At 34.0% G+C, this 26290-nt stretch overlaps 2 protein-coding genes and 1 pseudogene across 2 annotated transcripts; all 3 read left to right on the forward strand.

Moving 5' to 3' along the window:
- Nucleotides 1–5715: 5715 nt before the first annotated feature.
- Nucleotides 5716–9890, forward strand: LOC109021559 (methionine adenosyltransferase 2 subunit beta). Its single transcript, XM_035692385.1, has 6 exons — nt 5716–6187; nt 6707–6866; nt 7104–7291; nt 8613–8736; nt 9201–9331; nt 9552–9890. Exons 1-6 carry the CDS (start codon nt 5966–5968, stop codon nt 9681–9683), a joined length of 957 nt encoding a protein of 318 aa, XP_035548278.1. The 5' UTR covers nt 5716–5965; the 3' UTR covers nt 9684–9890.
- Nucleotides 9891–10492: 602 nt separating this feature from the next.
- On the forward strand, nt 10493–12888 carry LOC108985878 (annotated as a pseudogene).
- Nucleotides 12889–16038: 3150 nt separating this feature from the next.
- LOC108999352 (NAD-dependent malic enzyme 59 kDa isoform, mitochondrial) lies at nt 16039–25528 on the forward strand. Its single transcript, XM_018976241.2, has 19 exons — nt 16039–16505; nt 17675–17771; nt 17875–17993; nt 18086–18253; nt 19763–19891; nt 20184–20244; nt 20483–20586; nt 20670–20753; nt 20878–20984; nt 21145–21247; nt 21602–21709; nt 21888–21953; nt 22341–22413; nt 22513–22599; nt 22786–22840; nt 22929–23000; nt 24012–24074; nt 24477–24591; nt 25059–25528. The coding sequence occupies exons 1-19, from the start codon at nt 16377–16379 to the stop codon at nt 25128–25130; spliced, it is 1812 nt and encodes a 603-aa protein (XP_018831786.1). The 5' UTR covers nt 16039–16376; the 3' UTR covers nt 25131–25528.
- The last annotated feature ends 762 nt before the right edge of the window (nt 25529–26290 follow it).

Here is a 26290-nt window from a genome sequence, read left to right on the forward strand (position 1 = left end):
TATTTATTCCAGCCCAGACATCATTTGATGTAGGGCAACTCCATAGTGCATGAATTGTAGATTCTATCTCCCTCTCACAAAGTGGGCACAAATATGTAAAATTATCACTATAACTAATTTTAAAAACGCTTTAAGGGCACATTTATCAAACAATAAAAAGTTTTTTTTATAGTTATTGAGAAATAATCTCACATTGCATGTGGATAAGAGCTTGAACATGTTTATAAAGAATGAACAATTATCTTTTGTAGAACCAGTATTATGAGATGAGTTAAGCCCATGAATTTATTCAATAGTAAAACTAATTTTTAGTAAAGTTTTACAATTCAAAACGCTGCCATGAAAATCTTTATTTCCTCTTGCAATCTCAAAAAATCATAAAAATAAGAATAAAAACAAAAATCAAGTTTTAAACGTTACAAATTGTCAATGTACTCAATTTATATTGCTCCCAAACACTATCGTCTTTGCTACGAGCAACAGTTATTTTGTAATTTTTTTTTTTTTTTTTTTGTATTTTGTCTAATTGTTTGAAAGCTTAAGGTATAATCGACTTAGGGATGTTCATTGTTCAATTCTCCCAACTTGCTTTTTGAAATCTACTGTTAATTTTCTTTGTCAAGTGGTTTTTATCTATGAAAAATTCTATATATCATCTCCACAACACACACCATACATAATATTATTTTTTTTCTTTTACTAAATGTTTGGTGCGACGCCCCCAAATTCCTCTTGGAATTGGACGGATATTTTGAAACGTCGAGAAATACAACACAAAGTTACCTGCTCATGTTCATGATATATAAGATGCAATATTTCAAACATATATCTAGCATTATGCAATATTCGTAGTAGATAATTTTTTTCTTTAGCAATAATGTGCACCAAACTCAAAATATCTCAAATACTTAAAACATACTTATATATAAAGACATACTAAATATCAGAGATCACAACATTAATCCAAAATGGTGGTGATCATAAGTGTGCTGGAGATTCAACTCCATAAGTATAAGTAGTAATTGAGTTAACTACTATACTATCATTGACGTCGTACCGTTGCTTAGTCGACTGTGTCTAGTTGATTCTTTCCTAGTTCTCCTTCAAATCCTGTAACAAAATATACTATTCGGAGGGAAAATGATAGTTGAGACTACCACAGTGAGATTTGATTACAAATCTCAGCAACTTAACAAAAAACGTTCACACCGATTAATGATGCATGCATGTCAATAAAATCATGAATGCATTATCAAAGTCATAAGTAATCATAGCATAACTTGACATACAACATAACATAACTGATATAACTTAAACTGAAACATGAATTGAAACTTAACTTGACATAGCATAAACGTGAACTTGAAATGTAATATGGACTTGAAACATGACATACCATGAACGTGAATATAACATGAACTTGGACTTAAAACATAGCATGCACATGAATATTACATAACATGAACGTGAACTTGAACATAATATGAATTTGGAATCTTTTTCATTTAACTCGATAAATGTGAACATGTGGGTGCTACATGGGTCACCTAGAGTCATGTGTGCCTACTGATTACCACATCACAACACAAGTACCTGCACCAGCTGTGAGTGCATTAATATATAATCCACAATTGTTGTGGCCCCATGTATTCTACGTGTTACAATTGCTGTGTTTTACTTAGTGTATGTATCACAATTGTTGTGACCCCATACTTCATGCTCTACAGTTGTTGTGGCCTCATGAACTGTTTAAATGAAATTTGGCTCCATCGGTGTTAGTGTCTGGCGTGCTCTGGTGACCAACTAGTTATGCCTCATTTGCAACCTGTTGACTGTATTTTTTCAATCCAGGAAATTTTACATCTATTCAGACACTTCAGCATGAACAAAATAGTTTCATTATGATATTTTTCCATCTTAGCACTTAGGAGCATGATTAACATGAATAACTTGACATGATTTTTCTCGAAATACACAAACTGTATTTGAAACAAAACGTGACTTTAATACGAAATGACAGAAACCGTAACGTAACACAACATGAATTGAACGTAACTCATAAGACATGACTTATTTGAGATAGAAACATTTTATAACATGACATAATATATAACAAATAATATTTCGGAACATGACATAACATGTAACAAACAACATACTTAACATAACATACTTGAAATAATGAATATTACATTACATAACATACATGACATTCAGTTTCTTCTTGACATTGTCTTGATAAATTTTACCGTAAAAATGAATAATACTCACTAAATAAGTTTTCAAGAAAAACTCTTCTTTCGTAGACAGAACTTCAAGATTCCTAAAAAAGATTGGAGAGTCACATCGGTCCACTTAAGTACCAATCTCCTAGGCAGAACTTCCATAGATTGCACGTATCCACACTACTTGCAATATATAACAATACATGACATAATATCTTGTGTAACAAATGAATAATTCGTGATAGAATATCTTGTGTAACAGATGAAACAATAGAATAAATTCTATGTAACATATAAATATGTAATGACTTGACATGACACATATGATAACATACAAATATTGTAGTTCTTTTACTTATCACACATACACAGTAAACTGCTAGTACGTTCAAAGCTAATATATCTTGGTTTTCACGTTTCTAGAAAAAACTTAAGCGCGACCATGATGAACTGAAAGTAATGATTTTTAAAATTTATAACTTAATCACTAACAATTAGAAATATGGAAAAATATCAATTTAGAGTAAAATTACCATTTTACCATCTACATATGAAAAAATGATCATTTTACTCATAACTTAAGGATTTTGTATCGTAACTCCAAAAACCACAAAAATTTACATATTTCATGTAAATTTTGTTTTAAACTCAAATATCAATTTAGAAAAATTTAAAACTAAACACAACCACTAAAACTATATAGAGGCCAAAACTTACACATGTTATTTCTCTTAATTTTTGTTGTAATTTTTTCAAATTTTAAAATTCATGATTAAACTAAAATTTTTCTCCTCATAATATATTCCTCAGAATAATCATATTTTGAATCATGAACAAAAGTCATCAAAATCACTAAAACCATACTTGAACTTTTCAGTTTTTCTTCTAAGTTCGAAAACATATTTTTATTTCTAACTTGCTTAGATCAACCTCTTGATCCATGACTTAAAAATTTGTGATATTCAAACTAAAATATCACATGGTTTAAAAATGTGTCCTAAAACAGGAATAAACTTTAAATTCAAGATCACATGGTTAAAAATCAACCAAAACATAAATTTAGCCAATAACATCATCACTTGGCCTATCTGAATATCTCCTTGCATAAAATTTTATATCTTTGGAACTAACATCAAATATATTCAAAAAAATATTCTAACATGTATATAAGAGACTTAGGATCCTCAAATAAAAATATCAAAGTCATTGGAATAAGATTAGACCATAAAAGGTTTAAACTTTCTCAAAAAAGAAACTATCTTTCCTCTTCTAGATTTGAAGTTTCTAAATCTAGGAAAGTCTTTCACCAATATTTTTAATCATGCAACAAATCCTCAACCAATACACCCATGTTAACAATAATCCATAAAAATTTTGGACCAAAATCTATCCATTAGCTTGGTCAAAAACTCTAAAATATAACATACTCTAAAATGACCTTTATGGGGTTTAAAAAACTTTTGATCAATAAAAAGATCTCTAAATAGAACAAATAAGGTATTCAAATAAACTAGACTAAAAAAGAATCAACTTGCATGAAGGCAAGTTTGTGAGAAAATACTTAAAAAAAACTTTTAATCAGGCATACAAAAGAGCTCAGAAAAACTGCCTGAGAGTATCTTTTGTGTTCTAACATAGCCAAATGTAAATGAGAGATAATTTTTGTTCGAAGGGGCTGGAGAGCTTTTTATACAAGTTATGAAAGATGATAAGTTTGGAATGAAGTTTGTGTGTTGATATTTTCTTCCAATAAAATATACAAAAATCAGCTCAAGATATATTTTTCTAGGTGGAGTGTAAAATTGAAGGAGTGAGGTGACCCTTTAGCCATTCATTTCAAGAACCTTCTAGGTCCTCTTAAGCAAATCTGATCAGCAATGTGTAGGGTGAAATATCTTAATCAAAATCAATGCTAAGGTGGCCAAATTCGTGGGCCTTAATGGGCCTAAATCGAATGTGCCTCAATTTTGGATTTTAAGAGGGTTTTGGTTGCTATCAAGCCCAAATTAGATTTCTCTTGGTCCAATCAAATATAAAAAGTTAACAAGATTGGATAATGATGTTTTAACAAATTTAAAAGATTAATAGCATGTGGAAGTAATTTAATCAAGCGATTAAACACAATTCTAGAAACTGATTCATTAAAGTTTTGGAGGTCAACTTTATGATTTGGATAAAACTGTTTATGATTTCAGTTTCCACCATGCTTTTGAGTTCTCAGTTGGATTCCAACCATTTATGATTTACTAGGGTGGAAATCCTCTTCGGTTTAGCATAATTTGATTAGTCGGATGGAATAGGATTTGCTTAGGTGGCAATGTCTCACACCTTGATTCCATCTGTCAAATGTTCCACATGATGCTAAGTGTTTAATGAAGAGCATGCTCTTGCATTTCTTAAAGTTCAGAGAGACTTGAGGTCTAGTTATTTAACGTTGTAAATATTCATTATGTTGATGAGAGCCACCTCAATAGGGAGTTTTAAAGTTGAATGTTGATGGCGCCATCTTTAGTGACCAAAAAACAACAGGTGTTAGTATGATACTAAGAGATGAAGAGGGAAGTGTGCATATTGCTACAAGTAAAAATGAAAAGGAGGGATCTTGTCCATAGGAGATTAAGGTTTGAGCAATATTTAGAGATCTACAATTATGTTTGAATATGGACATTTATGATCTAATAGTGGAGAGTGATTTATTATTAATTGTAAAACAGATACAAGAGGAAGAAGATTTATGATCCCTATTGGGAAATCTTATAAAGGAAACTCAAGAACTGATGAAGAGATTCAGGAATTGCAAGGTTAAACGTGTCAGTCGGTTAGGCAATGAAGCTGCACATAAATTAACAAAATATGCTTGGAATGTGGATGACATTTGTTTTGAGTGTGAGTCTTTTTTAGATGTAATTTCTCATATCATCTGGGTTGAAAAACGTTTGTAATCTTATTTTCAATAAATAAATGAAATTTGTTATTAAAAAAAAAAATTTGGGATGCCCATTACCCTAACCATCTTGTAGGTGTCACGGGCGAATTTATGTTACCTTTAAATCCAATCGATGTGTTATTTTATCTCAACATTTAGGACTCGTTTGAATACAGAGGTGGTATAATTATCTCATTTTGTTTTATCTCATTTTACTATCAAAACAATCTTTAGGCTTCGTTTGGATTCCAAACTCATCTCAACTCATCATTATAATTTTTTCAAATCTCAATATAAAATATAATAAACAATTCAACTTTTTCAAATCTCAAAATAATAATAATATTAAAAAATAATATTCTAACAATATTTTATTATCTCAATTCAACTCACTTTAACATCCAAACACAATCTTAAACGAGACTAATAGTTATACTGATCTATGTCAAAAGAACCCAAGAACCCGAGTCCAAACTCGGAATAGACACATTCCCGATCCGACTTGTCCATTCCTGTGCCTGGTCACTTCTATTCCCATTACTGTCGTTAACCTCTGTTTTCACTTTTCCGGATGCATGAGAAACAGCGGGTAGTGACTGTCCTCTGAATGAAAATGAAAACAGAATCTTCGTAAGGTACCCCAGTCTTAAAAAATTGCTAACAGAGCCCGTCCATTTATCGAAAGCAGACAATCTTAGAACTGCATCCTATAGAGAACTCCTTCCCTGCTCAGAGATCTCCCACGACAAACTCAAAAGAAAAAATTCACTCTTAAACGCCCCCCACCATTTCCAGAGAAGGAGATACAGAGAAGATGGTTAAGAAGAGAGTTTTGGTGGTGGGAGGCACGGGATACTTGGGACAACACCTATTGCAAGGCTTTTCAGAGATCCAAGGTGACCCATTTGATCTGGCATTCACGTACCACTCAAATCTCCCTCAGGCTTTGCTTGATGCCCTTCCTTATTTGCTCGCTTTCCATGTTGATCTCAAAACCGGACAAGGGTTTGAAGCCATTTCACAAACATTTGGCCAGGTCTGTTTTCACCCAGAATAACAAATTGTAATTTTGATTGGTGAATTTGCTAAGCAGAATCTATATGTTAAAAGAAAAGAATAAAAATATCTCTGGGCTTTGAACGATTGATTAAATTCGATTGCTGCATTTTGTGTTCGAAAGGGCCCGTGAAAAGAAAAACACTCTTAAGTTCCTGTAACTGCGAACTGTATTATGGGTTCTATCGATTTATACTTTTCTTCTTCCCCATCAGAAGCTGCTTGGAAACTAGGATAAGGTCCTTGAATTTATAAGAGGATTGCTATCTTCCTTTCATTTTGTTGTTGAGAATAATCAAGTCTTTCGTTATGGCATATGGAGTAACTAGGTATTACTGCCTATCCAGAACTTAGAAAATCTGAAATGCTTGAAAGTTTCGTCCGCTGCCAATTATCATAGATGTTGAATAATCCAATATACTGTTTCTTAAAAAAAAGAGAAAAATATTTTATTCAGTGTTGGTATGCGCTGACAAGTGTATCATATTTGAAATGCCAGCCTGATGTGGTTGTGAATTGTGCTGCACTCTCTGCACCTCGTGCCTGTGAAATGGATCCATCTGCTGCCATGTCCATTAATGTGCCATCTTCTCTTGTGACTTGGTTATCAAATTTTAAAGAGACTAGTACCCTTCTAATTCAATTGTCAACTGATCAAGGTAAGCACTCCTGCATTACTAGAATGAAACGCCCATGAGTTTTAAACCCACGATCTTACCCTTCACCAGATCCTTGTGGAGGAGGGAGTGCCTTTTGAGCTACAGCTCATGGGCCTTTTCTATTTTGTGTTTTGCTTGAATGGCAACAATGCTCAGATTCTCATTCATTTATCTTTCCATTGTGCATTTACACTTGGCTTTGTGGCTAGATTGTATATGATATAAGTTCTCGAACAGTTTATGAAGGGGTGAAGTCCTTCTACAAGGAAGAAGATGAAACTGTGCCTGTGAATGTTTATGGGGAATCTAAGGTGGCAGCAGAGAAGTATGTTTCTGAAAAATGCTTGAACTTTGCAATACTGAGAAGCAGTATCATTTTTGGGCCGCAGACAATCTCACCTGTTCCAAAATCTCTTCCAATTCAGGTGTGTACACGCAATTCAGACCTTATATTGTATATCTGCAAGTTTATTGGATAACCAATGCATCTGATAAGAGACTTGTACATGTAGCCTAACTATAAATAAGAGGAAGAATAAAATCTGCCTTTTCACTCCAGCTTGTTGCAAACTGCTATGTTCTAAGCAAGTGCCTGTGTTTTAAGGTTCTTTCATTGTTCTTTTCACTAAATAGTTTTTGACATATAGGTTTGAAACCTGCTTCATTCTTTCTTCAAGTATGGACTTTGTTATTTATGGCAGTGAAATCTACTCATAATAGTTGTCATTGTATACATAAACTGTGCATGTTGGAACCTCATACGTCTTTGTGGTTTATAGTTATGGAGATGTCAGAATTATCCAAAATAATAGTTCACTGTCCTAAACAATTGATGGAAGTTTTTGAACAGAATAGTGCTGTATTTACAATTTTACTTATACTTTGACTTACAAGACTCATATAATCAGTTTTCTTTTCAAATTCAAATTTTGAATTTCAAATTTCATAATCTTTAGCATATCAATAGTTGACATGTGGAAAATTAAGGTGTATTTTTTTTTCTACATATAAAAAAATAATAATTAAGTTTTTATAAGTTTTTCTTAAGTACATTTAGGATTTCTCTTTTGAAAAATTGCTTTCTGAGGTAACATGATCAGTTTATCTCGGTTGCATGGATGCTAGAACAAGTTGTGTTTAATGCTTTAATAGTTATGACTTTTTTAAGTTTATTTTTGGGTATTCTTTGACTTTTATAAAATTTAGTGTTTAATACTAAATTTCACCGTCTACTATTTGGTAAGATTTTTGTGGCTGAGATGACAACGCGATAAGTTTCAGGTATAGGATTAATTATTTGATAGAAAGTTCTTATAACTTACCAGTGAAAAAGTAACAAAACATGAGAGGTAAATATGGTAGAACTGATTGTATGGATACAGGTATAATAACAATTTAAACATTGGTTACTGTTCATATAATATAGCTTAAGAGTTATATCTTGTAATTGCCTTTTCAAGCAACTGGTTTTATTGTGGCGGTGAGAAAGAGGAGCTGTTTTTTTTTTTTTTTTTCTAGGAGGGGGTGGTATTGGTCATTAGGGATGGAAATTTTTATTGGGAAGAATTGGCAAGTTCATCCTTTGTATACCATCTCATGTACTTGGACTTTGCCTATCCTTTATTAATACTATTGTTTACTTATTAAAAAAAACAAAAAAGTTAAAAGAACAGAATTAATAATTTGGAAACTATTATTATCTTGTATTTAACTGATGAGTTGACACCTAATACCCAATTAATGCAGTGGATTGATGGTGTTCTCTCCAAAGGAGAAAAAATGGAGTTCTTTCATGATGAGTTTCGCTGCCCAGTTTATGTCAAGGACGTTGTGACAATTATACAAGTTTTGACGAGCAGATGGATGTCAGGTACGATTTTATGGTATTCGAGCTAAATACTGGTGGTGATATAGATGGTAAGCAACATCAAAGTTGCTCTCTAAAGTTGCCAATGAAAAGAACCCAATACCAATACATTGTCAATGAAAAGAACTTGGTCAACATTTTTTGTAAAGTACGTCCTCCATCAAGGCATCACAATACCAAAGTTGCCCTCTAGTACACTGTCTATGAAAAGAACCCAATAATAGTGGAATCTTTATGCGTTATGACTCAGTGCACACACATCATGAATTTTCACATATTGTCCCCTGGATCCAGGAATAGCGACAAGGACTAAATGTCCAGTCCCATTGCCAAACTTATGGCACTTGCGGATGTTGCCAGCCTTCTGCTTTTATGTATTTGCTCTGATGCCTGTACTCTGTATTCTCTGTACATGCCGTATCTCACATCTTTGATGATGACTTCAACATTCATGATGTTTCTACCAGAGGCGAAGCAAATGCAATTGCTACTAAATGTTGGCGGACCCGATAGGGTATCCCGTTTACAAATGGCCGAGGCTGTGGCACATATCAGAGGATACGACATCTCCTTGATCAAGCCAGTGTCTGCATCATCGGTTTGTATATCTTCATTGCCCATCAGCTCTTCATTTGATACAACATTCTCTAGCTCATGATAATTTCTGTCAATGGGATCATGCAATCACATTTAAGCGAAATTCTTTCTGTTCATTTTTCTAAGCAACAGCTTCCTTTCGATGTCTTACTTTATGGGAATTTGTTATCCTTGTACCAGTCGATGTTAACATTTTTTTTTTCCTCTAAATAATTCTTCAGGTTGATCGAGGCGTCAAGTCCCCATCTGACATATCCATGAACATAGACAAGCTAGTTCAGACCCTAACTATTTCCCCCATTTCATTCATAGATGGTGTCAGATTGACACTCACTACTGAAGCTAAATCTTGAGGCCACCAAGATCTTGTAAATTGCATCCTCAGTGTTGTACAACTGCTACTACCAAGGGTATAGCATGAACGATGATTCTCAATGACCCAGTTCCCTCCAATCGAAGCCATCAAGTGTTGTAAATTGCTTTCTAGAATAAAAGGACATGATTTTGTTGTTCTTGGTTATTTGTTAGATGAATTGGAGACTTGAGTCCAAGAAGAATGACCAGTTTTCGTAAAATTAGTAATTTTAGTTATACTTTAAATGTACAAGTTCGGCATTCTTATTAAAAAAAAGCGAGACATATTATTAAAAAATAGATTTTTTTTTTACGTGTGTTTCGAATTTATTAATTTTTTTAAAAGAAATTGTGCAGAAATTTGAACAGTTTAAACTTTAAGGGCTCGTACATTAGATGAGCTAAGATTAAAGTTAAAAAATTGAATAAAATATTGTTAGAATATATTTTGTAATATTATTTTTATTTTGAGATTTGAAAAAATTGAATTATTTATTTTATGTATAAAAATTTAAAAAAATTATAATGATAAAGTGAGATTTGATAAGATTTTCTTGAAAATAAACTAGGCATAAAAGTATATAAACAAGAAACGATTGAAGTGATACTCAAATACGAGGCAGTAAGAAGCTTATAAAGTGATTTTTTTTTGGCCTTTTTATAATCATTAGAGTTTCTCTTTAGTAATTTTATCTTGAACCTTTTTTTTTTTCTTTTTTTTTTTTTTTAAATTTTTTGAAAAAGAGAAAAACTAACTACCGCACTGTCAAACACTGGTCTGAATCGGTCCATTCTTCCTCAGGTAACCCAACCAAATCATCGGCCATAACCTTCCCAATATGCATAACTGTGCTCATGTATCTCGGGTTATCATCTGCTAATTAGGGTTTTGGTTGCAGTTCAAGACGAAGGAGACAGACAGACAGAGAGAGGTAAAGCGTGGTGATCAATGGGGGGTGGAGCAGACCATGGACATGGGGAGGCGACCCATCACCATGGAGATTTTCGAGCCAAGGTTTGGAGCATGACGGGTGGCCCGTACTGCAGGCCCAAGCACTGGCGCCGGAATACCGCTATCGCCATGGCCGGCGTCTTCCTCATCTGCATCCCCATCGCCATAAGTCCGCCGAGCTCGAGGTCCTCTCCTATCTGATCTCCTTTTTCCCTCGCTTGGTAGATTTCTGTTTGGTCTCCGAAGGAAATTGGCTTTTGGTCGTATAATTCGACGTGTCGCCGACCTTTTTACCATATATCGTGTAATCTTTTTCCTGAAAATTTAGGAAACTCAGGGAAACTGAAATTTATGGATCTTAGTTATTCACCATCTAGGATCTGATTAACTAGTTCTTGCGCGTGAAATACATGTCTACCAGCTTATTTTTGGTGGTTGTCATAAATGCAAACGAATTGAGGTTGACAATTCAATTCTGTTTCTAGTTGTGGATTTTGTTAACTACTATCTTGTGGGTTCTGAGAGTTTCTTGAGTAGTTTCCGTTTGTATGCATCCTTCTACTAGGCTTTTAGGGGCTGAAATGAGTAATGCTTCCCCAGTTGACATTGTGGCCACGAGTTTGAATCTATGAAATTTGTTTTTGTTTCAGGATATAAACTCAAATATTTGCTTTTGGAATGGTATTTTCGTTTAGGTGTTTTGTTGACTTTGAAATGGTTTCACAATTTTATAATTTTTATAAACTTAATTGCTGAAAGACTTTGTATGTCAAGTGACTGTATTTTTCTGAGTTAGCACGTTGCATTTACTTAACTGAGAAGTGAAAGGAACAATTCCTCTAGCTTGTTCTTAGATAGAATAATTTGGATTTGGATTTCAAATCAATGCCAAGATTTCAAATTCCTTCCCTTTTAATGTAATTTGAAATTCAAGATTTTGAAAGGTTAAAATCCGGTCAAAATCTAAATTTTAATGTATCATCCAAATAGAGTATTTGGATTTTAAGTACCCAAATCCAAATCCTCTCCCTAAATCCAACCATCCAAATGCACCACAAATGATTTCATAGTGTCTTCAGTCACCCGCTTTAGTCGGGAATTTTAATGTGCACTCGGTATTTTGTATCAAGCTTTACCTTAATGGCCATTTATGCTGTTTAAAGACTCCCACTTTATTAATGTACCTTTTCGCTGAGACACTGATGGCTGAAGCTAAGGTTGCGTAGAGAGCCCCTCTTTATTACAGATTGGTAGTCTTCCACATTCTAATGACAGGCATAGACACAGACACAGACACGCATTCATTAACCATTTGTCTTCGAATTTTTTTTTTTTTGATAAGTAAAAAGGATTTGTCTTCAAAATTTTGGTGTATGCATGGCCCCCTTTGTATTTTTTTATTAGCATTCGTTATCAGTCAGCCTCATCCATATTGTGGTCTTCCAGTTTTCTGCTCCTGACAATATAGGTTTAGGTCTATAAAATAATTTGGATGATGTCCCACATGAATGGAAGAATTGCTTCGAAATTTCAAATTTTCGGGTTGGGTGTGGTGTCATCTTATATGGATTGGGTATTTTATGCCACAGTTAGGCTGTGGTTATGGTAGACAGTGGCATGAATTTTTCGCAATGGCCTACATTTCCTTCAATGCTTATCATAGGAGACGAGAAACTATTGTAGTACTTGAATAAGTGCTAATAGGGGGAAATCTATCTTATCAAAATGAATTGCACACCGGATTCAATTGTCTTCACACAATTGATATTAAACCTCCTTTTTGATAAGTAGTTGGTATTAAATCTCTTTTGATGTTGCCGTGGGGTGGTTCCCCGTCGTTAGAAAAAAAAAAAAAATCTCTTTTGATGAATATGGCTAAGATGGCTTTTTTTTTTTTTCTTGCAGCAACGGCCACATCACCCTGTTCGCCCGATTCCTTCACAGCTATGGTGCAAAAACTTTGGAACTAAAGACTAATAAAATATCCTGGACCTTCAAGTGAAGCAGCAATAGTGGAGGTTGGGTATCCAGTTCTTGTTGTTTGATAGCAATCCTTGTATAGAAAATTGGCAGTCTTCTGAGACTTGCTTCTGTGATGTTTAATAAGAGAGTTGGATGTAGAAGTCACAGTGTGCGTTTCCATCTTACTAGATTATGATTATCTATAACAAAAACAAGGTGGTGACTATTTTGTTTTCTTTCAGTAAGAAAACAATAAGATGGTTGTGCAAGTTGTGATATTGATTCATGTCTCAATCTTGTTGGTTTTTTTTTTTGGCTTTAGAATTTCCAATAGTTGAAATGGAGAGGATAGCATTAGTCGAAAACAAATAATAATTGATGAGAACTGAATTGATTTGACTAAAGAACGACACCTAGGGATTCTACTTTATGATGGCCTTTTTAAGTTATCAAATCACGTGAGTGCTTATGCCCCTCTTCCATTCAAAAGCGTGGGAAAGAGAAAGAGAAAGAGAAAGAGAAAGAGGTCACCTCAAGTTTGGAATAAGATAAAGAAAAAGGAGAGAAGCAGAAACAACCTCAGTTTACCGCAGCAGAGATAAGCTGAAAAGATTTTTGTTCCCGACAGTAGCTCGGGTAAGACTCCGTCCCTTGCACTCAAAAAATAGAATCATATTCCAATTGATTGATTTTAATAGTCTTTTAGAATGGATCTCCGCAGGCCAATTCTGACTTGGGAGTTGGGGGGACTCAACCGCCTCCCCTTTTCCATCCCACCCAATGAATGCTGGAATTTCCTTTTTCAAATAGAGTCTACATATAGGGCTCGGACAATGTGATGTGGCTATTCTATTCCCTTGTGCTTTTTCTTTCATCTAATAAGGTAAAAATGGACCATCTTCCTATTAGTAAAAACAAAAGAATCAGATTTTGAAATATCCCCTTGTAAGCATCATCATCTTAAATGGTATGTCTCTAGATTGCATGAATGGAATATATTCAATCCAATTACGGAATATATTTATTTTAGTGCTAAAAAGGAGCAAATGGTAGCTTATTCTGTAGATCACACATAGTCGGTCCTAATACTCTTCTTCACTCCTGCTTGCTGTAATGAGGAATAATTAAAGTGCACACGGTAAACCTTTCTGGGGCTCACAATTAACGCGGTTTCTCAACTTGCCCATACATGGGGCGAAAAGGACTGTTTCACGAGAGAGATATTCATATACCTACCTTTACCTTTATATGTTGTTTGTAAATAGGAGGCATACAATCTCTGTTAGAATAATGCTAGAGCTCCCGTTGGGGGCTCTCGCTGGAGTTCTAGCATGTGTTTTTAATAGGGATGTAAAACAGTCGGTCCGGACCGGAGAAACCGATCAGACTGACCGGTTTGATCCGGACCTAAAAAATGCATGGTCAGTTTCAATCCAATAAGTAGAGGAATTTCGGTCCAGTCTCGGGATGTATATTTCTCGGACCGGACCGGACCAGACCGGACCGACCAAATAAAAAATATTATATATATTATTTATATAATAATTGTACAATTAACAATATAAAAATTTTTCATGTGTTTTTTTTTAAATTATTTTTTATATAGATTTTTTTAACACTTTTAAATATTTAAAAAAATAAAAAAATTCACAATATTATTAAAAAATACTTTCTTAATCATGAATTTTATTTTACTTCATGATTAAGGAAGTATTTTTTAATGATTTTTTTTTTACTTTATAATTAAGGAAGTATTTTTAATGATGTTCTAAATTTATTTTATTTTTTAAAAATATTTGAAAGTATTAAAAAAATCTATATAAAAAATAACTTAAAAAAAAAATATATATATATATATAAATACATGCTAGAGCGACGGCGGAAACTGTAGCAGTCCTATCTCTGTTTTTATAATTTGGTTACTGGTTTATTCCCTTTCTTTTTCTCCATGTCTTGTATGCATGCATTAGAAAAAGCTTATGGTATGAAGTCAAATAATGGAATTTACATAATCTATTTTTACGAGCATCAACCAGTTCGGTCAGAGGCATGTCACTTGCTGGCCTGTCTTTCCAAGTTTACGAAAATATTTATTTCTAAATCTGTTTATTAACATATTATCACTGAAACGAATCTTTTAATGATAAAAAAAATTTGGTGCTTTAATATTTTTATAATTATGATAATTTTCATAATAATTGTTGCTTTCTAGTTATGTTATAAAACTCCAAATATCTATCTATATACACAAGTCGTGAACAAAATGGTTACACGTGGCAACATATAATAGGTGGTTAAGTCAATGTTTCTCAATGGTCCCGAACCAACCGAAGCTTTAACTCCAACCAGGCCACCACGTGCTTGACTTGACTCGTATTAGGAAACACTGCGCCGAAGAGAATAAAAGGCCTTGTTTGTTTTCTAAAAACATCTCATCTCATCTCACCTTATCATTACAACTTTCTCAAATCTCCACACAAAATAAAATAAACAATTCAACTTTTTCAAATCCCAAAACAACAATAATATTAAAAAATATATTTTAACAATATTTTATTCAATTTTTTAACTTTAATCTCAACTCATCTCATCTCATCTCATCTCATCTCTGAAAACAAACGGACCCGAGTCCTGCTACAGCCCCCGCTCCCTCTCCCGCTCTCGGTCCCGCTCAGTGTAAAATGTAGTGTTTTTTTATTTTATTTTTTTATACATGTATTTTTTAACATTATAAAATATTTAAAAAAAAAATAAAAAAAATTATAATATCATTAAAAAACACTTACTTAATCATTAAGTAAAAAAAAATATATTAAAAAAATAATTTTACACTGAGCGGGACCAAGAGCGGGACCGAGAGTGATGAGAGTATCATTATTCGTAAACTAAACAAAAAGGAAAAGCTCCTATTCTTATTTATTATTATTTAAGTAATAACAGTCTCATAATCTATAACTTTTACCCACTTTATTTGAAAATAAGTAAAATTTATTATTAAAAAATAACTTATTTTTTTAAAAAGGTATATTAACTTTTTTTTCTTAAAAAAACATACGAAATTTAAATATTCTAAAACAGTAAATATTATTTATTTTATTATTATTAAGCTCTCCAACTAAATTCTTCTATAATAAGTATACTTATTCAATATAATTAATTAGAAAGTAAATTTTATTAAAAATAATATTAATTTAAATTTAAAATATAAAAATAAAAATAAAAATATTAATATATAAATTTACTTATATATAATAAAACTCTTTACATATTATACCACTTGCGTGCCCGTTCCTTGTCCGGGCAAGAGAGGGTAGGTACTACCTAGGCTTTTCATCATCCGTCGAATTCTCCCACGTTCCTTCCTTGCCCGAAAATGCTGGGCAGATATAATTAATTAATAGTGGGGTTCCTCTAAGCTTTTCCATACTTACTCAACAGCTTCAGCATTCAACTGCCTCTTTCTTCCAGCACAGTACACAGTGCACACGACCAAAGTAGTATAGATGCAAAAACTCGTCCTGAAATTAAATAAAATATAATATGTATAAAAATAAGAAATAAAAAGTCGCGTGCCTATAAAACGAGCTACCTCTCAGTTTGTTGTTGAGATCAGGCGTAGGTGCTTTCTGACCTACCACTTTACTGAAATTTTCTCGAGAAAATCTGCCGACAGAGTGGGAAACGCGGAGCGTAGTTGGTCGGGTTTGAGCCTGTGCTCCCGCCTTTGGGAGATTAGCGGCAGCTTTATTTTTGTTTTTTTGGCTTTTTAGAGCGTAGAATGTGGAAGCTTGCACGAATCGCCGCGTCGAATCTGAGCAGATCGAGGAGGTTCTCGACGGCGATTCCTGGTCCGTGTATTGTTCACAAGCGTGGCGCTGATATTCTCCACGATCCCTGGTTTAACAAGGTCATTTTATTTTTAATTTTTAAAAAGAATTTATTATTTGGTTGTTGATAAACTTGCTTCTTTTTTTGGTACTCGTCATCCCTCGTAGTTTCACAATTTTTGTAATTGATTCTGCTGTGGTTGTTATGAATTTGTTCTAAGTTATGACGTTTGTTTGCTTCTTAGTGCCTTGAAGCTGAAAGTTACATTTTGTTTTCTGCATTTAAAAAATCAAGAGTCGTACTTTTCAAAGTGGTATTTAAGCTGTACTTCTGAAATAAGTTGATTTATTCGGACATATGGATTTTCCTTTTAAGTTGTGTGGTGGTGATACTCGTCGTGAAGGATGAATCTCAGTAAGTATGAATTCGATTTATTTTGATGGTATACTTAAAAAAACACCGAATGGTCACTATTTGAGTGTAGATTATAGAAGATGCACAACTTATGGTGTAGTTGTTTCTACTTTTTAAATCGTAGTGGAGTTTTTTCCATTTCTTCATTTTGTTTGTATTACACATTTTGAGCATAAATTTTACAAGCTGCGGATGTTGTAGTAGAGTTTTCTTTATAATATTACTAGGGAAGTGATATGTAGCAGTTGATGTGCAAATGGATATATACATGGCATAAAGTGGCATTGGCTAGAATAGTGAAATAAAAAGGACTATTCAACTTTGGTTAAAAAATTCCACGTCTTTCACCCACGGGTTACTCTGACTGGAGGAGTGAATAACAAGGTGTGGCAGATCAGGTTTCTTAACTCTGACCATTTGGCTTGATGATTTAGACTAGATCAGGATAAATTTAGTGCTTCAAGAGTCGGCGTTTTGACTCTCTTTTGGAAGAATGCATGAGAGCTGCTTGAGTGATGATACTTTTGATAAGTAAAATGCACTGTTGTAATTTGCATGCTTAGTTGTTTTAGTTCCATGTTAGCAAATGTTTGTAATACATTTTATTTGTTTATTTATTTAATTTTCATTAGCTTGTGTGAATGGAGCAAATGTGCAATTTTTTTCGAAGTATTGTAAGTACTTTTGTTTTTTATCATTTATAAATTAAACAACAATAAACTCTACAACAGGTATAGTTAATGCAATTTCTTTGAAGCTGTCTTTTGTGGGATGTGAGGGTTGATGAAATTACGGGAACTTACTTAGTTGTTGTGCCTCATTTTCCAAGAGCAGGATACTGGATTCCCTTTGACTGAAAGGGATCGGCTAGGGCTTCGTGGCCTCCTTCCTCCTCGCGTGATATCGTTTGAGCATCAGTATGCTCGTTTCAGTATGTCTGGGTTCTGTTTTTTCTGTCAATTGCATTTATAACTAATTCTGTAAGGATTTTCTGTGGGGGCTTTCTAATTGCTTTCTGTTCTTAAAACTATTAGTGGAGTCATATCGGTCGTTAGAGAAAAATACTCAGGGCCAATCAGAAGGTATTGTTTCCTTAGCAAAATGGCGGATCTTAAATAGACTGCATGATAGGAACGAGACTTTATATTACCGAGTAAGTATGGTTACAGGTTTCCAGCTTACAGAAGTTAAAGTAATCATTTGTTCTACTGCAACTTAATATGCATATATTGACTTTGCCTTCAGGTCCTTATTGACAACATAAAAAATTTCGCTCCGATAATATACACTCCTACGGTAGGGTTAGTATGTCAGAATTATTCAGGGTTGTTTAGACGCCCACGAGGAATGTATTTCAGTGCAAAAGATAAAGGAGAGATGATGTCGATGATCTATAATTGGCCAGCTCAACAGGTAATAAGTGAATCTTGTTAGATGATGCATCCTAGTCACTGTCCCTTCTTAAATGTTGTAATCATCTTTAATTTTTTATTTTGTTACTATGCTCTCAATAAAATTAGAAAATTTAAACTAAGTCTATGCATTGATATTTCAAGTCTCTGATAGTAAGTTAAGATGCTCTTTTTATCTAAATTTCTCACTACATGTAATATTTTAAGATGAAAAACATTCTGAATCTGGATCCATAACATAATCTCGCTGTCTTAGTTATAACTTATTTTGTAATAAGTATGATTTTGTTGGTTCATAGATCCGCTTTTCTCTGAATGAATTGGTTCTTTTTTTTTTTGATTGGTGCCAAGGCCTTTTATTTGGCTTTGATCGTGAAAGAAACTATTAATGTGCGTATCGTGTTATCTTATCTCGATGTTAATGCATATGCCAATATTATTTTCTTTTTAGCTGTAAATTAATACAGTGATCTAATTTTTTATAGACATGGATTATACTTGCCGATATCTGATTTTTTCATAATTATATGGCTGCTGGATTGTATATCTTATGATTCTTTCCATAAATCTATATCCTTCTCTTTTCTAAAAGCTTCCTTGCTTTCCACATTTCTTTTCAAGATTTATGCTACATAAATCATTGTGTTATATTTTGCTAAAACTTTTACAGTGGTAGATTTTAAGGTGGGTAAATTCATTTTTGAATCTCCTGCTAAAATCATTTGAAGTATATTGATATGTTTATGACTTGGAGAATCTTTGTTCACCAAGTATTGAAAATGATTACATCCAACATTTTGCAGCTCATGGTTAGGTCTTTGTTTTTAATTGAATATGTACTAATAAAAAAAGGGAAAAACATTTCATACACTTTTGTGATTCGATACTTTTGGGTCTTGAGATCTCAGTTTATAAAGGTGAGCATTTGAGACGTTAGTTTTTGAACTTCTAATTTTAAAAGCCTTTTGGACAGTTTTTCAACAAAAAACTGAAATTACATTCATACCCTCCAATGAAAAAGAAAAAAAGAAATTCTACTAAAGAGCCACTGCTCATTACAGGGTATAAAACTAGTTCATTTTTTCCTAGTTTAAAACCGTCAGAAGGCTTTCACAATTAAAAGCTTAAAAGTTGGGTCTCAAAAGCTCCCCTTTTGAAACTATATTCTTGAAACCCAAAATTGTTAGCCCACGAGGGAATATAACCTTTTTTTGCCTTTTCTAAATAAGTAAAAACTACATTGAGAAGCAAAGAAGGTGCAACCTGGGTATATGTGGAGACTGCAAAAGGGTGCCTCGAAAGGATCTCTCCCCCTCCCGAAGAGAAAAGCAAAAAAACCTGATCCTGAAATGCAAAGCATTTCTAAAATTATATAAATGAACTTGAATATCCAGAAGAAGAATAAGTCTGAAAAAAGTAGTTAAGAGCTTGAGAAAACCCTTATTGATCTTGGTGTATGGTTAGACTTCTCAATATGCTTGTCATGTTCATATTTCCTTCTATGTTTCAGGTAGACATGATAGTCTTGACGGATGGCAGTCGTATCCTTGGCTTAGGTGACCTTGGAGTTCAGGGGATTGGTATCCCTATTGGAAAACTTGATATGTATGTTGCTGCTGCTGGCATCAATCCACAGAGAGTATGCTCTCTCTCTTTCTGGTGTACCAATGCTTGCCAATGTTTGACATGATGCGGGAGGATGTTTTCTGTGCTTGCTTATTAGCTAGCTCTTAGTATATTCCCATATCAGTTTTAGCTATCATATTTATTATCTGACTTTATCTTCAAAATATTCTAATTATTTGGAGGGTAATCCAGTTTTGGAGATCACAATATATTTTTCTACTATCTTTCTTTGACACATTTCCTCTTTATAAAGTTGGTAATTCTGCTATCACTTATATTATTCAAACTATGCTAATCTCTTACAGATACTCCCGGTCATGCTTGATGTTGGCACTAATAATCAAAGGCTTCTTGAAGATCCTCTTTGTGAGTAACAATATGTACATGGAATCTTTTTCCCGGCCTCATTAAAATTCATTGATACTGAGAATAGGCATCAGAAACCAGTTGTATATTGACAGTTCCTCAATTCATTTCTTGCTATACCATCAATCAATTTATTCTTGGGGTTCTTCTCATCTTCACACCATTTAAAATGCTTGTGAACCAATTCGTTCTAGTAAATATCATGTGGACATCATTTCACATGATTTTAGTTTGACAGATTTAGGACTTAGACAACCTAGGTTGGAAGGAGAAGAGTATCTTTCAATTGTTGATGAATTCATGGAAGCTGTTTTCACACGTTGGCCCAAGGCTATCGTACAGGTTTTATTTCTTTTAGAAGTATAACTTTTAATCAATGCTTATTTTCTACCATTTTGACGTGATGGTTGGCCTAATTTTCTCAGTTTGAGGATTTTCAAATGAAGTGGGCTTTTGAAACACTGCAACGATATCGTAAAAGGTTTTGCATGTTCAATGATGACATACAGGTGAGTACTTGGTGTGATATCCCGTTATTTTTATAGACTTAAGAGGGCATATAATGCAAGGCAGAGTGCCATAGGAATATTATGGGTGATTCTTGACTCACAGCATGCTGACTTGATGTTATAGGGGACTGCCGGAGTTGCACTTGCAGGACTATTGGGAGCTGTGAGAGCCCAAGGTCGACCGTTGGCTGACTTTGTGCACCAAAAGATAGTTGTGGTGGGAGCTGGGAGGTACTTGCAAAACTAACTTTATTGATCTCTACATTTTGGCTTATGCTTAATGTTTTGTTCTTTGCATGCGTTTTTTCTCCTAGCGTTGTCTTGCTTCAATTCCCCTTTTGTTTTGACAAGTAGGGTTTTTTTGGGTTCTATTTTTCCTTCTGGCTTTCAGTGCAGGGCTTGGTGTTCTTAACATGGTTGTACAAGCTGCTTCAAGAATGTCAGGAAATAGCGAAACAGCGGCAAAGAATCAGTTTTTTCTAGTTGATAAAGATGTATAGTCCTATGTTTCCCTCTTAATATGGGCATCTTGCTTTTATAAAATTGCGTGGCCGTAAATGTGTTATTTAAAATATATGAGGGTGTGGCATGTCCTCAGTTATTTTAATTACATATTCGTGTTGAATTAATAACGACCTTCTAGTTTTATTGATTATTGATTAAATTCACGGGGTTTCTTTTCTTTCTGATGTAATTATAAAACGAGTGTTCTGTAAACGTTTTGGTAAATCAATGGTTCAGAAAAATAAAACAAGAATAAAAATAAGGACATGGCTATGAATGATGGCCATCCATATCTATAGATAGATGTGGAATGAGATAATATAATTTCTAATGTTTGGATGCAGGGCCTCGTCACAACAGAGAGGAAGGGGCTTGATCCTGCTGCAGCACCATTTGCCAAAGACTCAAGAGAGATTCTGGGACTTGGGGAGGGAGCTAGTCTAATTGAAGTGGTATGTCTTACAAATTGATAGGCCTTTATCCATAGAAATGCTATGCATTATATTATGTCAAAAGATATTGATACAAGAGAGTTGAACCACTCTTCATTTCAGTATTTGCATTCTAAAGTCAGAGATACTCTTTTAAACTGTAATGTCTGTAATTCCTGATAGCTTTATGTTCTCTCAGGTAAAAAAGGTCAAGCCCCATGTGCTTCTTGGTTTGTCTGGAGTTGGTGGTATCTTTAATGAGGAGGTGAATACCTTCTTTATCTTGTTTTGTTGTTTCCAGTCATATCTAACAACTTAGGGATTATATTGAACTAATGAAGTTAACTAAGTTTGGTTAGAAATGTGTGTTGTTCCTATGACAGGCGTGCTTTGTATATTTTGGTTTATTGTTAATAACAATACAGGATGATGCATGGAATGTCTATATGTGACATTAATTATTGATGCTTTAATAAATCCATCTATTGCAGCAGTTGATATTGGTTTGATTCCATGGAATTGTCATTTGTAAAACCCATGACTTTATTGGTTTATTCTCTAGAGACTTTTGTGGTCGTTTCTGATTTGGGTTATTGCTTTGCTTTTACTGCAATTGGGTTTCTTATTGGGTATTGGTTGGAATTGGAATTAGGTGCTTAAGGCAATGCGAGAATCTGACTCAAGTAAACCTTCCATTTTTGCAATGTCAAATCCCACAAAGAATGGTTTGTTTTTTATGACTTTCATCATGCATTCGCTTTTTCCTCATATGTTTGGGCATGCTGAGGTTCACTTATATGTTCTCTTTGTGTGTTTCATGACAGCTGAATGCACTGCTGCTGAAGCTTTTGTACATGCTGGAGAAAATATAGTCTTTGCAAGTGGAAGCCCTTTTGAAAATGTTGATCTTGGTATCTCCCTGGGCCCTTATTGACTTTTACATTGTTTTTAAGTATTTTGGCACCATAAAGTTAAAGCAATGGGTTCCAACTAGTAATATGCAGTCATTGTGAACTATAGTGTCGTATATAATTCCAGTCTTTTTGTTCATTTTTTTGGTTATTATGACCTTAAAAAATGCGTGAATGTATTCGCAGGGAACGGAAAAGTTGGCCATGTAAATCAAGCAAATAACATGTACCTGTTTCCCGGGTTAGAGTTCTTTCTTTGGCCATTTTTTTTCTTACTAATTATTGTTAAATATTTAATTGATCTAAAATTTGTGTTGCCTGCAATTCAGGATTGGTTTGGGAACACTTCTCTCAGGTGCTCACTTTATAACAGATGGAATGTTACAAGCAGCTGCTGAATGGTATGGAATTGCTTTCTTGGTCAACCCAACATTATTTTCTTTTATTTTATTTTTTTGTACTGGAGAAGCCGAATTTACTCTTAAAGAAGGCTAATAAAAAGAAAAGTTTGAATAGACTTCTGTAGCATCCAAGTGCTTATGTTATACTTGAATTTGAATATTTCGTTGGGCCTTTGTTCTTCACCACCGATTATATTCAGTCATATTTTTATTTGAAAATTTTAAGGCTTACCGAGCATTGTGCATTCTTATTTTCTAGTTTCATTGGTGTTGTGTCTCCCTAGGATTAGTTGGGACTTTGTTCTCAGACACCTGGTGCCAATAAAAAAAAAGTTTCATTGGTTTTGTGTCTGTGGCTATTCACAATATCGTTGCATGTGCCCATAATGGTCTTAGAGATTGTTTAATGACTTGGTTTACAACCGAGTGATTGAACAAGCGATTGAAGGCCAATGGCAGGGAAGGAAAGAAGTCTTTCGAGGACCTGGCTTCTTTGAGGAGAAAGCTCTATCTATTTTCAGAGCCTTTTTTGGCCTGAAGAAGGATATTTTCAGAGCTTTAAGAAGACCTCCTGGAGTCAATGCCAGTTTAGTGTCATGCGACTCATGTCAGTTATGGAATTATGTACAGACCATTTTGGTTTCCTCTTACACATGCCATATTTGGCTTTATGTCTGTTCATCATTATACTTCCCACCTTAATTTTGGCATGGCATGTGGTAAGAATTCATGGCAATCTAGTGTGTTTGTGATGTTTTGTCATTCTGGGCAGAAAAGTTAGTAAGTGCTAACTATTTTATAAACAGAAATTCATTGTACAAATCCGTTCTGTGTATCATATGGTTGTAAAAGTAATATGATATTATCGCATTCACCAATGGACTAATGTTCAGGTTAAAATGACTTCTAGAAACACAAATTAGGTTGAATTATGTAGTTTTTTCTCCCACAAATGCGGCACGAGGGTTTGTTGGTTTGGCATAAATTACTAACATGACAGTATACATGCAGCCTCGCATCTTACATGACTGATGAAGAAATCCAACAGGGCATCTTGTATCCATCTATCAATAGGTATTTTATTCTTGGCTCTTTCTGGAATCACACGTTTCATTTGCCTACTTTACAATATCTCTTTCTGGAATCACACGGAGAGTTGATGCTAGTTTTTTTAATAGATCAAGGTGTTATGTTAATAATATTTCTGACTGCATTTATCTAGCTTTTATGCTGTATGCATATTTAGAATGAGAGCCTCCAATGTCATTAGCAAGATTAGTTATAAGAAAACCCATCCAACATTAGTGGAGACTATATGCTTTAGTCTATTACGTGCAGTGATTTTAGTATTGTGATATTATCGAATAATACTTAGGTATAGGGATGGTTTTCTGTTTGGTTGTCGAAGTTGGAATTCATTATGTAATTCACGAGTCAATGTTTTGGTCTTTGTTATTGCTCTTCATTGTCATGTAGCATTCGGGATATTACGGCCGAGGTTGGAGCTGCTGTTCTGCAAGCAGCTGTAGCAGAAGACCTGGCAGAAGGACACGGTGATGTGGGGCCTAGAGAGCTCAAGCAAATGTCCAAAGTATGAGTATTTTCAACTTGCTATCTTACTGGAAACAACAATGTTTTTAGTATAGCAGCCATTGATTGATAAAACACATTAAACTTTAAAAATGACCTTCGGTATAGAATTATCATGTTAATCTTCTAGATATAAACAAACAGAATGAATTCAACTAAGATAAATATAAATAAAAAGCCCCATATGTGAATAGCATATGCATAAGAATCCCATAAGAATCATATGCCTATGAATCGCAGTTGTGAAAAAGCATATACTAAAATCATATGCATGAGAATCATACTTATAAAAAAAGCATATGCATAAGAATCGCAGTTATGAAACTTATGAAATGTAGAAGGTGATGATGTGACTATTAGTCATAAAGGTTTCTTGTACAAGGTGAAGCTTGTACAGCACTTCTATAAGTTATATATAGCTTTGAAGCTTCTTGAATCTCCTAATTGTGAATTATAATTTTGGTGCAGGAGAAGACAGTGGAATATGTCAGAAGCAACATGTGGTACCCTATTTACAGCCCTCTTGTTCACGAGAAATAAGGCTCTGATTCTTGGAGGCGGTTTTCCTGTGACTTGCAAACTCAAGGTGCCGCACCCAAACATCATCGTACTCTTGGTTTCTTTTCCCGAATTCATAATTTAGAAGCTTGGTTTAGAGAAGGGTAAAGGATAAAAACACAATGAAACCCCTCCCCAATTCTGCCAAAACCCATTAGCTTGATTTGCGCATTCTTAATTAATCTAATAAGTTTTGTATAGTTTCTTGTTCGACATTATTAGGAAATACTATTTTTTGGCTTGACGGGTGTCCACAAGCATTTTTTTCTAAATGCACTACAAACATCTCCGAAAAGGCATTGATGATTTATTGTGATGTGGGCGCGTTATATGGATTCAAGGATTACTCGAGTACAATATATGTTGTGGTTCTTATGGCTTTTGGAATGTGTAATGTGGGTACAAGTTCCAAATAAATGAGTTTCATGCAAGACTCCAGTTTTTTTACACTTTTTGAGGTGGGTCTTATTTTTTACAAACTTTTAAAAATCATCAATCTTTTGGAATTCCCTCTCCATAAAAAGAAACAGGTGATAATCAAACCGTCAGGTTAGGTAGTCACCAGGAGTGCTCTAGGTGCTTCCGCACTCTCACTCTCTTACCTTGGTATGTGTACCTTGCTCTTTGCTCCTGCATTGAAAGGCAACTCAGCTGTCTTCTGATCTTGAAACTTACAGATGCCATACTATGCTAATTAGTAAAACCATGTAGGCAATGCCATGAAAATAACATTGGAATTGCAAGATAAGAATGAAACCAACTTCTACACAACACCCCAATTTTTTTTCTTTTTTATATCATTTTTCAAATGAAACAATTCCCAGGAGATGAAAAAGAATGATGATTACAAGCTTAATGAACAGAACTTTCATCCACATGTATGTGTGCACGCATGCTTTTGTAGTATGGAACAACTTTGAATGCCTAAACACAATTTTTAGTAGAGATACACGAGTATCTGCATCAATTGCATTTGCTCTGGTGGTGCGCATTAACTGAGGTTGGCGTTGTTGGCCAATGGTGAATCTTAGGGGGTGTAAATTGGTTTGGTCCGGTCCGATCCTGTGAATGACCGATTCATAATTGATAATATATATTATTTTATATATTATGTGGTCAATAATAACAAATTAGATTAAAAT

Source organism: Juglans regia, chromosome 7 (assembly GCF_001411555.2).
Source record: "Juglans regia cultivar Chandler chromosome 7, Walnut 2.0, whole genome shotgun sequence".
In the NCBI taxonomy this organism is placed as follows: Eukaryota; Viridiplantae; Streptophyta; class Magnoliopsida; order Fagales; family Juglandaceae; genus Juglans; species Juglans regia.

Excerpts from the sequence above, each read along its gene's own strand:
- LOC109021559 (XM_035692385.1), top strand. The coding sequence starts at position 5,966 with ATGGTTAAGAAGAGAGTTTTGGTGGTGGGAGGCACGGGATACTTGGGA. Across the intron at positions 6,188-6,706 it reads TTTCACAAACATTTGGCCAG|CCTGATGTGGTTGTGAATTG; the intron begins GTCTGTTTTCAC and ends TTGAAATGCCAG. Across the intron at positions 9,332-9,551 it reads AGCCAGTGTCTGCATCATCG|GTTGATCGAGGCGTCAAGTC; the intron begins GTTTGTATATCT and ends ATAATTCTTCAG.
- LOC108999352 (XM_018976241.2), top strand. The coding sequence starts at position 16,377 with ATGTGGAAGCTTGCACGAATCGCCGCGTCGAATCTGAGCAGATCGAGG. Across the intron at positions 17,994-18,085 it reads ACGAGACTTTATATTACCGA|GTCCTTATTGACAACATAAA; the intron begins GTAAGTATGGTT and ends CTTTGCCTTCAG. Across the intron at positions 21,954-22,340 it reads GTGGTATCTTTAATGAGGAG|GTGCTTAAGGCAATGCGAGA; the intron begins GTGAATACCTTC and ends AATTGGAATTAG.